At 50.8% G+C, this 16,597-nt stretch overlaps 1 protein-coding gene across 1 annotated transcript in view; it reads right to left on the bottom strand.

Moving 5' to 3' along the window:
• The window catches only part of ATP2B2 (ATPase plasma membrane Ca2+ transporting 2), a 205,415-nt gene that overhangs the window by 119,157 nt on the left and 69,661 nt on the right, over positions 1 to 16,597 (bottom strand). Inside the window, exon 2 of the mRNA XM_044916427.1 lies at positions 2,306 to 2,823. Within this exon, the coding sequence (XP_044772362.1) occupies positions 2,306 to 2,504 (199 nt within the window). The 5' untranslated portion in view covers positions 2,505 to 2,823. The remainder of the gene's footprint in view (positions 1 to 2,305; positions 2,824 to 16,597) is intronic.

Raw genomic sequence — 16,597 nt, 5'->3', positions numbered from 1 at the left:
GGCTGGGATTTGAACCCAGGTCGTCCAAGTCTGAGGTCTGTAGCATTATGCTCTTCTGCCTCTCCCCAAACCTCTACTGCACCCTGGGAGATCCTTCTAGGGACCAACACAGCAGGGGCCCTGGGTAATCCTGCTACGGGCTTTCTCCCCATTCTCAGAGATCTTTCTCATCAGAGATCTCACTTGGTCCTCATGAGAAATTAGGAAACCAAGGCCCAGGGAGGTCAAACCAAAAGCCCCCAGCACACATGGCTGACAGGTGGCTGAGCGATATTCAGAGCTGTCATGATTCCTTCCACTGTAAAGATGATAAAGCCGAGTCTCCTTTATTTTCCACATAATGCCTACCTTTTTGCAGTGCCCTGGCATTCTGTGGAATTCCATCTAAAAAATGCTGCTCTATGCCATGCTACATGCTTTTCCTTCTCTTTCCTCCATAGCCAAGTTCAAGTACCTCCTTCTCCAGGAAGCCTTCCCTGACCTTCCCTGTCTACCCACCTCACCTCTCCTCTGAGCTCTGGGTTCCATGCTATACCTGGGCTAGATTATGGGCTGTTTTGGCTGCTCAGCTGCTCCCCATGGGCTGGGGACTCAGTGGCCACATCTCAGGGCTTTACTGGGCAGCTATCCACCCTCTTCTGTGCCAGGTACCAGACTGGGCACTAGATGTACGGGAGGAGCAAGACAGGATTCCTGCCCTTTGGTGTGCCCATGCTTTTCCAGCAGGACGCAGTGGGGGACACAGTGAACCAAATGGTGATGGCTCTGAACAGAGCTGGAGTTTGGCCATGAGCCGCTCAGTTTCCCAGGGTCCAAGAGCCTGTCAGGCGGGTGGGGAGGAGAGGCAGGTTTCTCCACACCACCGTCCATATGCCAAGGTCCATGGCCTGGCTTCGAGAGGCTCTGCGAATGTGCTGACAGTGTGAGCCACATCTGTAGTATGCGGTGGTTTTTTTTCTGGGAAAAAGGACCACAGCTTCTAGCAGGTTCTCTGCAGGGTCTGAGACCGAGAGACACTTAAGACTTCCTGACTCAAGAGAATCTCCTGGTCCCATTGAAAAGAAAAAGACTCCTGGGGCGACCCTTCCTCCTAGCAGGCCAGGTGTGCCAACCTGATGGCAGAGGTGAGCATGAGCCATTCTGCCACAGACTGGTGTTTGCAAGAGGCCCAGGAGCCCCCGGGCAGAGCTTGCTCCCATCTCAGGGCACGTGTGGCCATTCTCAAGCTCCGAGTTAGAATCACAAAATCAGGAAAGGATGTTTCCTCTATTCCCACTCTACTCCCCAAACAAAACCAAACATCACCAAGAAAGGAAGGTGTTTCTAAACTTCTGCCTAGCTGAGTGGCTAGAGTCCCTTCCCAGGCAGCCTCTGCAGGAAATGCATTGAGAGTTGGTGCCCAGCAGTGCCCAGGGCATGGGGACTGGAGTCAGGAGACATGATGGGAAGGACTTTTGGCCTTGGATTTCTCATCTGTCACATGGGGATAAGAATTCGGATGCTGTCTCCTAGCTGTGATCTGTACTTGGGGGAGGGATTATCATCCATTGCTTAGAATAAGTAGAATAAGAATGGCTGCCACTTACTGAGCACCTACCGTATGCTCAGGCTTCTAGTAGGCACTATGAGGTAGCCGTTGGTTCCCTTTTCCACAGGAAGAAACTGAGGCTCAGCACAGCCTCTTTGCACAAAGCTGTAAGACTGGGGGAGTGCCAGGGAAGAGCCTCACACCCACACCTTTGGGGTTTATGCAGGGAACTCTTCTCCCTAATGGCAAGGGGAAAGTAACCGTGGGGATGGGGACCCAAACTCTACACTCTGGTGCTCAAGCTGGGCTGGTTTCTCTTCCTTCTGCCCAACAGCAGATAACCTGGCTTTGGTCCCCTTCAGCCAAGCCCCCAGAAACTGAAACCTTCTCTCTCCTGAGATGCTAGGTCTGCTCATTTTGGCAATTACAAGAAAGCCCCACACCCATCCCTAGGGCAAGACAGACACAGGCATCTGTCACCTTTCCCGAATGGCCCATCTTCCTGCCTGCCCTGTCTTCCAGCAGCTCCATGGCCTATGGCTGCCCCAGAGACCTAGGGAGCCACCATCAGAGTTTGGATTTGGGACAGTTGGACACAACCCAGGCCAGTGACATGGGTTGTGGAGCTGGATTTGAATGCATGTGGATTTGAAAGCAATGTTGTGGTCCCATGCTTAAGCCCAGATGAGGGGGTTCCCGGGGCCTGGGGAAGGGAGGCCAGGGGCTGGGTGGCTGGATCCCAAATCCAAGCACTGTGTTCAAGTCTTCCACACCTACCTTCGACAGGTGAGGTTTTGAGGCGCCGGCAGATGGCTTCAGTGTCCCCATAAGTCTCCTTGATCTTGACCACAGCCTCGGTGCCCCGTAGCTCCATGAGGGAGCGGAGCTCCTCCATTGTGCACCCGAACTCGCCCCCATGGCTTGACTCATTTCTTTGGTTTTTGGAGTAAAAATCGCTGTTGGTCATGTCACCCATGTTTGCTCCAGTCCCTGCTCGGGGTGGGCCCGAGAGTCAGCACTGGACCAGAGGCTGCTGGGCGATGGCTCCACGTGGCTGTCCTTAGCACAACCTCACTGGATGACTGTGACTCCTGGTGGCCGACTTTGGGTCCCAGGGGGAGGGGGTGGCCGAGGTGGGCTGGCGACTGCGGTGGTGAGCTCCAAGGGGTGTCCCTGGGCACGGGGCAACGTCCAGGGGCCGGAGGGGCTCAGGGCTGTAGACCCAGGAGTCTCCATTCAGTGGGGCCCATGTTGCTCCCTGGAGCTGGTATCTACATGGTCAGGGGCGGTGGCTCCTGTGGGGGCAAGCACAGAGTGGTGACAAGGGTCAGGCACTGGAGGACTCAAGGGACAGAGGCTCGGGAGGGCCCAGGCTGCATTTGCTTGTACACCACACAGACCACCCCAAATAACACCCCCTACATATACACATACCCTAACACAGGTGTTTCCTACAATACCCCATAACACACCAGCTCACACTGTAAATCTAAATATACTGGAGCCCACCTGGGCATTCTATAATATGCGACCCCTGAGGCACAGCCTGGTGTACCCCCAAAACACACCCTAACCCCCTAATTGTCCATTGTGTTATTTAACACACGGACTTCATAACATGCGCCCTGGTGTACACACACCCTCTGACATACACAACTTAGGGTGCTCCGCAACACCCAACCTGCCTACTTTTAGGCAATCCCACCGCCATACACACACACTAATACATGAGTCCCACTTCACACACACCCTGGTGGACAGCCCCCTTCCTGCCGTAAATACAACCCCACGTAGCCACACTTCTAGGAATACATCTTCACATTCCCACCCCCTCTCCTCAAAAATACCTGTGCTCACAGTCTTGTTTACACGCACACCGGGCTCTCACAATCTGGAGCACAACCCCACCCTGTAAGTAATAGCCCCCAGCCTCCCCAGCATATATGCTTCCTCCATCCACGCCACCTACATCTGCTGTGGTCCCCACTCTAGTTTCACAGGCATGGGAATGGGAGAAAGCTGCATACCCTCACCCGCAGTCCCCAATCACAGGAACCAAGGCCCTTGGCCTGGCCAGAGGAATCAGCTCATGCATATTCACCGGGACATCACTGAGCAACCCCCCTCCCCCCGCTTGGCCCCCAGCATGAGCTGGGGTCCATGGAGCCCTCACCTGGGGGCCCCCACAGTTCAGCACCACAGATAGCGGCTAGGACATCCCTCGGGGAGCCCAGGAGGAGGAGAAGAGAGCAGCGGCTTTTCCCTGCCTGCCGGCCCAGCCGCCCTTGCAGAAGTGTGGCATCTGCAGGGCTGCCAGGAGAGAATCCAATCCACCCCGACACCCAACACCGGTGGCCAAGGTCCCCGGCAAGCGTTGGGTGACAAAGGGCCTCTGCTGAGCTTGGCTGGGCCTGGCATGGGGACTGGCCCCACCCAGGAGGCATAGACAGCTGGCCATCCTAGGTCTGGGACAGTAAGGGGGAAGGGGTAAGGGGAGGAAGATGGGATTGAGCCCCTGACCCAGCCCCAACTCCTTCCCCTTGTCCCCTGCCCCATCTCTTTGCTTCACCAACCTTTCCTCTTGCAAAAAAGTGCTGGAGGCATTTTAGAGTCAATTTCATTTTCCTAGTAAGGAACCAGAAGCTCAGAGAGGGAAAGGAACTTGTCCAGAGCCACACAGAGCTAGCTAGAGTGGAGGGAATCCAGAGGTGGGCTGGTCTCTGGACTCCCAGCCTGGTGCTTTCCCCCCTTCCCCTAGGGGGTGCTCCCTCCTTACTCTCTGAAGAGCAGAGGCTGGTGGGTGAACCGTGCCTAATGGCAGTGAACAAGATAGGCTCTTGAGTCAGAGCAACCTGGGTTCAAATCCAAGTCCTCCCAAATCCTGGCTCTAGGACCCTGGGCAAGCCCCTCCCTTCATTTTTCCAAGGCTTTGTTTCCTCATCTGTAAAATAATAATCACTGTCCCCTGTCCCTTTGCTACCTCCCAATTTATTGGGAAATAATTATAAACCATGTTCAAATTCACTATGTTTCCACCTGGGTTATGGGGCTTCCCAGCCATGGGTCAGCAGCTTCTGGAGCCACAGGAGAAACCTTTCATGACTTACAGGAGGGCACCTTTACTCAAGGATGCAGTAGGAGGCCTTATTCTTACACTGGGAGCAACAAGTATCTTATAGAGTGGTCCTGATGCTGCAAGCAGAGACACAAGACACCAGAGAAAGAGTGTGCTTGGGGGTCCCACCCCCAGTCCTGTAGGAACATGTATGGTCCTTGGCAATCTGAGCATGTACCACCCCCAGAACCCATGAGTTTTGACCCCAGCAGTGCATCCCTATGAGAAGCAAGTGAGGCAGGGACCAAGGATGCCTGTGTAGAGATGTCATAAAGGTTAACTGCAGGGGCTCTAGAAACTACAGTCTCTGGGTTCAAATTCTAGCCCCTCCATCTACCAGTAGAATGGGAAGCAAACCAGTTTTAGTTTCATCTTATAAAAAAGGCAGAGGGAATAGCAGTATCTACTTCATAGGTATTATGAGGCTTAAATGAGTTATTTCATGTAAAATATTTAGAACCGAACCAAGCACATGGTAAGCACTCAGTAATTATTGTGATTATTACCAATCCATATAAGCACTTTATGAGATAGGTAGTCTGGTTATTCCCATATAACAACATGAGGAAGCTGAGGCCAAGAGATGTGAAGCAACATCCCAAGGTCACATAGCTAGTGAGTGCCAGAGCTGGGATTTGAACTCAGGCAGTCTGAATCCAGAACCACACCCTTAATCAGGACACTTTGCTGCCTTCCCTTGGGAATCTCTCTCATGGGGTTCTTAGGATGGGTAAATGAACTGCCATATGTGAATGAAAGTGCTTTGCAAACCACAAGGGATTTTCTAAACCCGAGGTGCTGTTTTCGATCTGTCCCCCTGTTACCTGTGGCATGTCTTACAGGCACTGATAATTACATCTCTGGCAGCACGAGTTATGAGAATTGTTAGGAGTAATTACATTTACGATGACAATAGTAGGCATGAGTTAATGGGCTACTGGAGATTTTAACTATGGTGTTAAGATGAACAATGATCTTCAACCATCTATCTACCCATCTACCCATCCATCCATCCATCCATCCATCCATCCAATCATCCATTCAGTAATTGTGTTTTGGGCACCTACTCTGTGCTAGGCACTGGACGATCCAGACATTGTTCCTGCTCCTGCCCTCCAGAAGCTGATGGTGGGGAGAAGGGACAATTGAATGAGTGACTTCTATAACATGAATGAGTTTACCATGATGGGAAGTGACAGCTGCTATAGCTGTCCAGAGTAGGAAGATATGATCTGGCCCAGGGTATCAGGAAATATTTTTCCTCTCAGTATGAGTAGGGAATATTTCTTTCCCATGTAGGTTAAGCAGGACTTAAGCCAAAGGATGAACAGAAAATAAACTCAAATATGCAACTGTCTGTTATGAAAGGGCATAGTAAAAGGTGCAGGAAGGGACCTGTATGTATGGAGGGATACAATTCTGGGATAACAAAATTAGTTAAAATTCAGAAGTCTGCCTCTGTAGGTGATTAATCTTTAACTTCCTTTTTTGAAAACAAAACAAACAAAACAAAACAAAACTTTCTTCTTTGAGATTTCCCATCACAGCTACCTCTTCTGATGCGGCCCTTCCCCCACCCCCTCGTCCCCTGCTCCTGCCTCGCATGCACGCATGAGACCTGCATGCATGAGACCACCCCTGTTCTGGGCATCTTGGTTGGTCCTAACTTGCAGAGCTCACTTTGGTACTTGACCTGGCTGTGGGATTTGCTTGATTTGAGAGTATGAATCCACTGACACAGAAGCATCTGTAGGATGCCACACAAATGATCTTCTGGCAGGCAGAACTGAAGACCTCCTAGCTTGTACAGAATTCACAACTATGGACTGAAAACTCCGTAGTTGCCCCATATCTGTCACAGAGCGCTCTCTACTACCTGCACCTTCCCCACCCTGACAATGGCCTGTCCTGCTCAGCAGTGTGCTTTCCTTGGAAGCCTTCCCTGACCACCCAGGACTGTGTAAATGCTCCCAACTCTGGAAGCCTCTGGTATCATCCTGCACTTCATACTTTATTGCTTGGACCTACTTCATGTCTCTCTTCCTCGGGAGCCAGAGAGCTCTGTGTGGGCAGTAGCCATGTCTATTTTGTACCTATGGGGTCTGACACTCAGAAAGCACTCGATAAGTGCTTGGTGAATGGATGGATCAGCCCTTGCGTCATCTGTCCCTGGGAGGTATGAGTTTAGATAAGTCCTTGAACCTTAGTTTCCCCATCTATCACATGGAGTAGTGATTCTTATTCCATCGATGTTACAGGTTTGTTGGGGTCTGGAAAGATATCAGAATCAGTAGTTATATTTTTTTTCTTTGAGATACACCCCCACTCTCCACTCCCCAGTTTCTCTTTGGTATAATGAGACATGGGTGTGAGGCTAAAGCTGGAGCAGGCAGCCGTCTCCTTAGCCAAAGCCCACCAGACTCTGATTTTCTTGCTGCCTCACTCAAATACCACATGAGCCACCACTCTATAGCTGAGAGATTCAATGAGCTGTGTGACCTTGGAGAAGTCACCTAGGCTCACTGGGCCTCGTCTGCAAAGTGGAGTGGATCTACCTGTCTTACAGGTTGTGGTGAGGACTCAGGGATACCCTGTGTGAGGGCTCTGGGTGAGGCTCCGGGCCTGGAACGGACACTCTAGAACACTGGCTTCTGTACCCCTGCCTGGCCCCCCTCCCACCCCGTTACTAGCAAGTGCGCCTCTCCCATGGTTGTGATGAGATTTGTTTGCAGCCAGCATTCAACTTGGCACAGTCACCTCTGCCCGAAACAGTGGGCACACAGGCTGGTAGGGACTGAATGTGTCCCCTCAAATTCATAGGTAGAAGCCCTCATCCTCAGTGTGACGGTATTAGGAGGTGGGGCCTTTGGGAGGGGCTTAGGTCATGAGGGTGGAGCCCTCCTGAAGGGGATTAGCACTCTTCGGAGGAGGCAGGAGAGAAATCATCTTTCTCAGCCACGCGAGGACACAGCAAGAAGATAGCCATCTGTAAGTCAGGAAGAGGGCTCTCATTAGGAACTGAATCTGCCAGTACCTCAGTCTTGGATCCATCCATTCACCAAGCACTTGAGAAACAAATTTCTGTCATTTAAGCCACTCTGTTCTATGGTATTCTGTTATAGCAGCCTGAGCTAACTGAGACATCGGCCCATGCAGGGTGTATAGCCAGGGTCCAGAGAGGTTGAGCAACATATCAGGGGTCACACAGTCAATTGGGGTCAGAGCCCACTGAAAAGCCCCTCTCTGTTTTCCAAGCTCCAGCTGCGTGACCTTGATGAAGCTCCTTTTCTTCCTGGGCCTCAGTTTCCCCATGTGGAAAGTGAAGGAATTGGATGTGGTCTCTGGGGTCCTTTTAGGCTGTGATGCAGCAAGCCCTTCAGAATCCAGGAGAAGGTTCTGATAATATTAGATTTATGCATTTTGGTTTCATCTTATTAGCATTTAAATGACTGTATTGTTACATTTCAATGACTCAAGAATAGGTTAGGGACGCCTTAATAAAAAGTCTTTGCCAGGAGGGATGCTGGCAGAGGAAGGAGCAATGTTTTTTTGGAGTTAATTTAACAAAGAAGGAATCTATCTTTTGAAGGAAGGATTAAAAAAAACCCACCAAAACCCTAAACCAACAGCTTTTTCAATCCCAACTGAAGGATGGGAGCTGGGACAACTACAAATGAAATATGTGCTAAAAATAACTTTCGGATGCAGAACCCTTCTGTTTTAAGATGTGCTGAATTTAAATGCCACCTTAATATGTATTTTTAAAGTTCCCTTTTCCTCTGACTTGTCAGTAGTACCAGTGACAGATGTGAAGGACACAGGTCCCATTTGGAGATCTTGGGTGATGCCTGGTGCCACCATTTGATAGTTTTGTGGCTTGGGCAAGGCTCCTAATGCCTCCCTGTGCCTCAATTTCCTCCTCCCTGAACAGAGTCAACCGGACAGCCTACTTCCTAGGGTTTTGTGAGGACAAATCAAGATAGAGCTTAGCCCACTTCCTGGCACAGAGGAAGAACTTGGTAAATGGTAACTGTTCTTATAATGCTCTTAACTTACTCCCTGCCTCTGTCCTCTGCTCACCCATGTTGTCCCCCACACTGCTGTCCTTAGCTCAGAACTCAGACCAACTGTACCATAGTCACAATGCCACTACTCTGAAGGCTGGGGAGTGTCCTAGCTTGTGTGGCACAACATATAAGGCAGTCAGCCTCCCCTCTGCTCTGGTCCCAACTAGCTAGCTCCCTTGGGGCAGGAGCTTTTCTTTCCTCTCCTGGATGTAAATTCTGGCCTTTTGGTAGGGCCTCCCTGCCCTGGTGATTGGAACCCTCCTCCTTGGTGCTGATCCAGGGAAATGGGTGAACTCAGCCAGGCAGCTGGGGGCAGAGGAACAACTGCTTTTCCTTCAGCCTCACCTGGAGAGTCATAGTCCCTCTGGGAGAGGGAATGTCCTTTATGTGTGTGCATGTATATGAGAAGGAGAGAGCCTGATCGATCTGGAGTGACTATGGGAGTGTGGGTGTGCATGTCAGTGTGAGTATGCAGGGTCGGCGTGAGTGTGTTATGGTGGACATTCAGCACAGCCAGTACGTAGTCTGGGGGCACACCTGAGTCAGAAGGAATGTGAAAATGGCGGTGTTGGGTTGGGCCCGGAAGTGATTTTATGTGCGTGTGTGTATGTGTGTGTTAGGGGGTCCCTGTGATGTGTCAGAAGATGTGTGCTTGGTGTAAGTGACCCTGAAGGACATGGCTTGCTGTACAGGTCTACTGGAGTAAATCAGCATGAGTGTATGTCTGTGAGTGTGAGGCAGAGATGTCTGTATCCATGTCTGTCTGTTAGTGTGCAAGCCCCATGGTATGTGTGTGTGTGTGCATGCACTCAGGGGTATACCTCAAAGTTGACAATGACATTTTCAGCTTGGAATTTCACAGTTGGGGAGAGAGAATGAAGAAAAAGGAAGGGAATTGAAAATGAATACCTCAGAAGCGAATTTAGTGCTATTTTTAGAAAACTCCTATCCTGTTAACCAGAAAAGGAAAATCTGAAAAAAAAAAAATATCCCACAGAAACAGCTACGCATCAGCCTTGAAGGCTCAGATGACAGAATCAGGGCCAGGGGGTGGACAGTTAGGGATCTAGGGTTTCTTGCATAGCTTCTCACCCTCCTGTCTGGCCTGAGGGAGGGTCAGTTCAGCTCTTAGCTGCCCACCAGGGTCAACTCCCTGCACTATCCCCTGTTCTCCAGAGGAGCTGTCAATGGTAGATGGAAAAACCCCATTTCTGGTCATATAGGCTCCTCATGTACTCACTCATCCACCCTCCCACCCATCCACCCTTCCATCCATCTATCCATCCAGCCATCCATTCTTCAGCTGTCCACCCATCTGTCTATCTATCTCTCCAACCTTCCATCTGTCCATCCTTCTACCCACTCAATAAACCTGAGGAGGTGCATCTCAGGCCCTGTCCTGGGCACTGGGGTTCTGAGGAGAGCAAAGGAGGTGCTCAGACCCCCCCTTCCTGCCATTTTAGATCTGCTCACTCTGCCACAAAGAGCCCCAGTAACCCCATGATCAGAATCTGCAGGCTGAGTTGAAAGATTCCTTACAACTTTTGCTTCAGATTTTGGGATGATGTAACCCAAATGGCCCTCGCCAGATCTTCTGGGTTCCAATCTTGGCTTGACCATCACTATTAACAGTGACTGCTAGCAAAAGCTTCCATGGGCTGTGTGGTGTCACTGTCCCTACCTTACAGGTGAGAAGCTGGGGCTCAGAGATGTTAGAGATAGCCAAGGCTATCTGGATAGGATCTGGCATAGTTGAAATTTGCCTGTTCAAGTCCAAAGCCTCTGTTTTTTTCTCTGTGTCCCATTGCCTTTTACCAATTCACAGTATGGCCTTGGACCAGTGCTTTTTCCCTTGTGCCCCAGTTTCCTTTTCTATAAAGTAAGTGGGTAGGTTGGACAGATGCTCAGTCTCAAAGGGCCAATTTAGCGCCACCCAGTTATATGCCAAGTCCTGCTTGGGTGGAGACAAAAGGAAAGAGAAATTCCCTGGAACCGGGGAGTCACAAGCTGATAAAATTCATCTGCTACCTCTGACATCTCCTGCCCCACCTTGGGCCTCTACACAGCAGTGTCTGCCTTTCAAGATTTGTATCCTTTATGTGCTCCTTGTTTAGAATTCTTCCCTTTATTTTTTTAAGAGATTTTATTTATTTATTTGACAGAGAGAGACATAGCAAAGAGGGAACACAAGCAGGGGGAGTGGGAGAGGGAGAAGCAGGCTTCCTGCTGAGCAGGGAGCCTGATGCAGGGCTTGATCCCAGGACCCTGAGCCACCCAGGCACCCCTAGAATTCTTCCCTTTAAAAAAAACCTGTGAGAGTTTTCTGATGAAGCTAAAACAGGAAAGTCACTAGCAGATGGAAGCAAGAAAGCCTAGATAAGGCAGAAAAGTGTTAGGTGAGATTTGGGCTGCAAGAGGGGACATGCAGTGAGAAGGTTGGGGATGGAAGCTCTGCCTTGGATAGATCAGCTGCTTTGGATAGTGTTCTCTGGGTTCAGCCAAATGCTTTGGCCACCTCCCCAGCCTCATCTGTCACCCTGCACAGCTCCCCTGACAGATACATTGAACTCCTTAAGGCCCTTTTTGCAGCCCTGACTGCTTCCACTCTCTAGATCCTAACTGGCTATAGTGACACTGTCCTCTCCTGTTTTTATCTGCCTCCTTCCCTCCCACCCCCTGCTCTGTTCCCATGCATTACAAGCAGAGGCCTGAAGGACAAAAAAAAAAAAAAAATCATAATAACAGCAACACTTAGATCATACCTACTACATGCCAAGCACTGTTCTATGCACTTAATGTTTGTTATCTCATTTAGTCCTTCATACGCTGGCACTGGCATTTTACAGAGGAGAAAACAGAAAAAGAGACTACAGTTATTGGTGTAAGGTCCTTGGGTAGGGGGTGGCAGAGCGAGATCTCAAACATATATACACTGACACTCTTGAGCATGTCCCCCTCACTAACACCCCTCTCTCCATCAGACCAGGCTCCTGCCCTTTTCTCTGGCTTCCTATAGTGAAGCACAGGGTTTTGCTTGTTCAGTGCTCTGGCCACACACAACAGATCACTGGCTGGTTGGTGAGTCTTCAGGCTTTACCTCTGACTGTGGAGCAATGGGGCCCAGGGAGCTGTCTCTGGGGATGAAGTGCTGATGGATGGACAGAGGTGGGTGCTGCGGAGGGATTGAGTGGCTGAGGTCAGGAAACCTGAGAACCCCAGGCCCCCTCTCTCCAGCAGGCTGACCAGCAGAGGCTGGGCATGAGTGCTGTCTATGTGGTCATGGTGCTGACTGACAGCCCCTCCCCCTCCACCCCAGGGATGGACAAAGAGGCAGGCACTGAAGAACGGGCTCCACTGGGAGCTGTCCCTAAGGCAATGGTGCTGACTGCGGATTTGGGGTGGGCTTTAAGGACCACGTGACAAGGAGCTGTCCATGTGTTGTGGTGCTGACAAAGAGCAAAGGGCTCTACGTGCCCCTAGGAGCTATCCAGGACTGTAGTGCTGACCAATAGAGTGTGGGATTGGGGAGCTTGAGGTTCTGGGTGTGGGTGGAGTGGGGAGGGCATAGGGTTTTTTCCATGAGTTCTGTGAGCAGGCATGGGGAGGTGACTCCAGTGATTTGGTGCTGATGCGTAAAGCCAGGTTCTCAGGCAATGGGGTGTCCTGAGACAGGCCTGAGCCAATAAAATGATACTGTGCAAAGGGCCACTCAGGGGCCATTTATGTGCACATGCAGAAGACCCACCTTGGCTCATCAGTGCCATCTGCCACTGATGGCAGAAATCTTAGCATTAGTGATCCATTCATTTGCATTGTGCAGTCTTCCACCTCTGGTTCCTTCTGGGACCATATTTAAGTGGTGGCATCTCAGTCTGACTTTGTTAAATTTTTTTCTTCTGCAGAGCATGGTATTCATCCACAGACATGCCAGGGGATGAGTCTAAGTTGGGAGATTACTGAATAGTTGCGTGAGTCCTTTGGGGTCCAGATCAGAGAATAAGGAAACTAAAGCTAGGAAGAAAGTCATTCTATGTGGCCTGAGAATGCGAGGCCAGGAGACAGAACTAATGGAGAGGGGTGAAAAAATCAGAAAGAAGGACTTCTGGATTCAAAGGAGGAGGGGAGTCAGAATGATGTAGGCACCGGCAGGGACTGGTATATGTGTGGGTGTGTGTGTGGGGGGTGTTTTTAAGATTCTATGTCTCACTACTGTGGCCAGTCTTCTAGGCTGGAGCAGAGCTGCTCCGGTTTGGTGACTGTGCACTCACTGGCTTCCTTGCCTCAGCCCAGGTTATCTCCCTTGGAGTCTCCCTGGTAGAGAGCTAGAGATCACTGACTTGGCCTCAGAACTGAAGGAGGCGGATCAAAAGGCCAGGAAGCCAGAGGAGCAGTTGAGAGAAGGAGCTGCCTCCCCCATGGCCAAGGTTTCCCCTCCTTCCTCTTCTGATAAAGGCTTCTCTGGGTGGAGCTTGGGGACCCCAGAACAGGGTCCAAGTGCAGTTCCCTCAGGGCCACCTGTGTTGGCATCACTTCAGGGCACAGATCCCTAGCCCTAAGCCTGCAAAAATGAGTTAGGCTGGTGGTGGAGTCACACTGCCCTAGCACTTTGGGGTTCTCATGTCAGCCCCTCTTTCAGCTCTCTTCCTCTTGTAGCCAACATTGCCCCAGTTCTGGGTTCCAGTATCCTGCCCTCGTCTTGTGGCCCAGCCTCTGGCTCAAAATCATTCCTGGTTTCTGTCTCTGCCCTTCCAAATGCTACTTCCTGTTAGGTGGCTTCTGGGGACAACTCCTACAAGCCAACTCCAGTGCCCTTTTCAGTCTTCAAACCCTTGCCATGCTGATGGCCCTCACCCATTCTTCCCAAACTCCTATGGCTTCTGTGACCAATTCTGCCTAGGGGTCTGCATGACTTCTCTGTTTTGGGCCAACTATAGACTGTAGCCTTTTCCTGTGGTCTTGCTCTTGACCCTGTTAATGAACCACTCTCCCTGGGCAATACCACCTACCTGGTATCAACTTTCATCCTAATATAAGTAGTTCCCAAACCTACATTTCCACCCTGCCCTTTCTCCCAAGCTCTAGAACCAACCTTCTTTGACTGCCAAATGTATCCTCTGAAGGCCCTTCTGGTCTTCAGATTCCCCTAATGTTCTCATCCTTCTGTGAACCCTGAGTCACTTGTGACATCTAAAGCACCTTCCCAGGTCCCAGAATTGACTATCAGGGTCACCCTTGACTCTTGACCAACCAGGTGCCCAGACCCAGGGAGCAGTGGGGTCAGGGATCAGGCTCCTTCCTCTTCCTTGCCACCAGGGTTCCTGACCCTAGTTCAAGGTCCTCATCCACAGCCTCCCAACTGGCCTCTCACTCCCCCTCCTTTAGTCTCCCCCAAATGATGCTGGTGATGACTTTCATTTACTGAGCTGCTTCCATATTTTAGGAGTTGTGCTGGCTCTGAATGTATATATCCCACAATAACCCCAGAAGTAGGCGTTATTATGCCTATTTTACAGATGGGAAACTAAGGCTCAGAGAGGTGAAATAACATCATGCCCAAGGTCACACAGCTAAGGAGTGGCAGAACCAGGAATAGAATTGGGACCTGTCTGTCTCTAAAACCACCATAAGATGTTGCCTCTTGGATCTGAGCACACCACTCTCTGGATTAAAAACCATTGCTGGGTCCTGGTGCCTATTCTTTTTTAAGATTTATTTATTTATTTTACAGAGGGAGAGCGTGAACAGGGGGAGGGGCAAAGGGAGAGAGGGGAGAGACTGAGAAGCAGACCCCTCGCTGAGCCCAGGGCCCTACTCAGGGCTTGATCTCGTGACCCCAAGATCATGACCTGAGCTGAAATCAAGAGTCAGATGCTCAACTGACTGAGCCACCCAGGCGTCCCTACTGGTACCTATTTTAAAAAACATATTTATGACCATGGCATCCAGGATCCTGCCTGATTGGCTTGGAGCCAGCTTCCCTGACCTCTGATCTAAGTGGACTCTTTGCATTTCCTGAACAAATAATGCATGTTCCTGCCTCCCACCCTTTGCAAACACTGTACCCTCTATCCTGGTTTGTCTGCACCTGCTTTTCCATTAATCCAAACCCTCGTCTTCAGGGCACAGCCCCTATGGCAACTTCTTCATGAAGTTCTCTCCAAATCTTCTGCTTCAAATTTCAGCCCCCTTACCTCTGCCAGCCCATCACTTGCAGTTTGGTCCTTGACTTCGTACTCTCTATCCTTCGTGCTCTCTATCCCCTATCTTGGGGTGGGTTTTGCCAGCTTGCCTCCCTTGCTAGACCATGAACTCTCTGAGAACAGGGTCTCTCCAGCTCCCAGCACAAGACTAATCTCCACGAATGCTGGCTCCACTACTGAGAAATCAGTCTGACTATGAAAAGACACTGGGACAATGAATCTTAGAATGCAGGCTGCATTTGAAAAGTGGAAACTGGTCAGCCAGATGGTAGGGAGAGCTGATGCTGAATGCATCCAGACAGCATGCCACAGCCTTACAGGCATCAAATTGGCATATCCGCAGCTAAATCCTATGAAATAGCTGTTACCAGCATCCCATTTTACAGATGAGCAAACAGAGGCTATGCCAGGTTAAGGAGGTTGCCCAGGGTCACATACCTGTTGGATCTAAACTCAGGAAATCTGCCGTCAGAGTCCCTGCTAACAATCAACAGCCCAACTCCTTCCTGCAGTGACTCAGAAGCCCTGGGTAGTGGTGGCTCAGGCAGTGGGACACATTGAAGTGTTTGGGTTCTGGATTATACTGGTCAAGCCCGAGTTCTCTCCCACACCAGTGTTAGGTCTCACAGAGGATCCCTGTTGTCTGGCCGTTCTCCACACAAAGCTGGAGGTTAGGGAGAAGGTCAGGGTAGGGCATCCAGAATCTGCCAGGAGGTAGGCCTGGGGACCATGTGGGGTGCATGGGGGCACTGGACACCCCTCTATGCTGAGCTTTTCCTCTATGTTGGCTGCTCTGGCTCCAGAGCCACCCCACTGGCAGCCCCAGACCCCAGCTCCCAAAATCCCACACCCTGAGGGCCTGCAGAATCTCTTTGGCTCCTGTATCCAGCAGGCCAGCATGCTGATTAGTGACCGTCCCAGCCGGCCATCTCTGCAGCTCTTCCCCTGACTTGGCATGGCTGTCCTGGCCACTGCAGAGATGAACAGAATCTGCTGGCACCTTGAACAGATGGTGCCACTTCTAAAAATAATGCTGCACCACGCTCCCCGAGCAGCCTAGTCCCAGTGACAGAAGGGGGTGCAGGTGGGGGTGGGGGCTGCTAGCTGCACTCACCAACCATCTGCATGGGGACAGATGCAAATGCAACCTCCCGGGGGACACAGGCCCAGGGGACCCCAGCCTCACTGAAGTTGCGCAGAGTCACAGGCCTACTGCCGATGCTCCGAGCCCTGAAATGAAAGTAAGCAAGGCCATGGCAGGTGTGTATAGCTTGGCTTCCCTCTATCCCCATCATTGCAGCTGCCCCAGCAGCCCTACCTGCACATGTCGCATGGCTGGAATCCCTACCTGAAATGTCCTCTCTTCCTTGCCTGTTGCATCCTACCCCATGTCTGGGTCCCTAGATCCACAATCTCTGGGGCCATTTCCTCTTGGGAATTTCCTCCTGCCCCCAAATCTCCTTCCTTCTATGGATTCTTTTTTTCTAAAGATTTTATTTATTTATTTGAGAGAGAGAGAGAGATAGCGAGAGAGAGCATAAACAGGGAGGAGAGGGAGAAGCAGGCTCCCTGCGATCAGGGAGCCCGATATGGGGCTCAATCCCAGGACCCTGAGATCATGACCTGAGCAGAAAGTAGACGCCTAATCGACTGTGCCACCCAGGCACTCCCTTCTATGGATTCTTAA

Source organism: Neomonachus schauinslandi, chromosome 1 (genome assembly GCF_002201575.2).
Source record: "Neomonachus schauinslandi chromosome 1, ASM220157v2, whole genome shotgun sequence".
Taxonomy (NCBI): Eukaryota; Metazoa; Chordata; class Mammalia; order Carnivora; family Phocidae; genus Neomonachus; species Neomonachus schauinslandi.
Note: the sequence above shows the minus strand (reverse complement) of the source record. Positions and strands in the feature narration are given on the sequence as shown.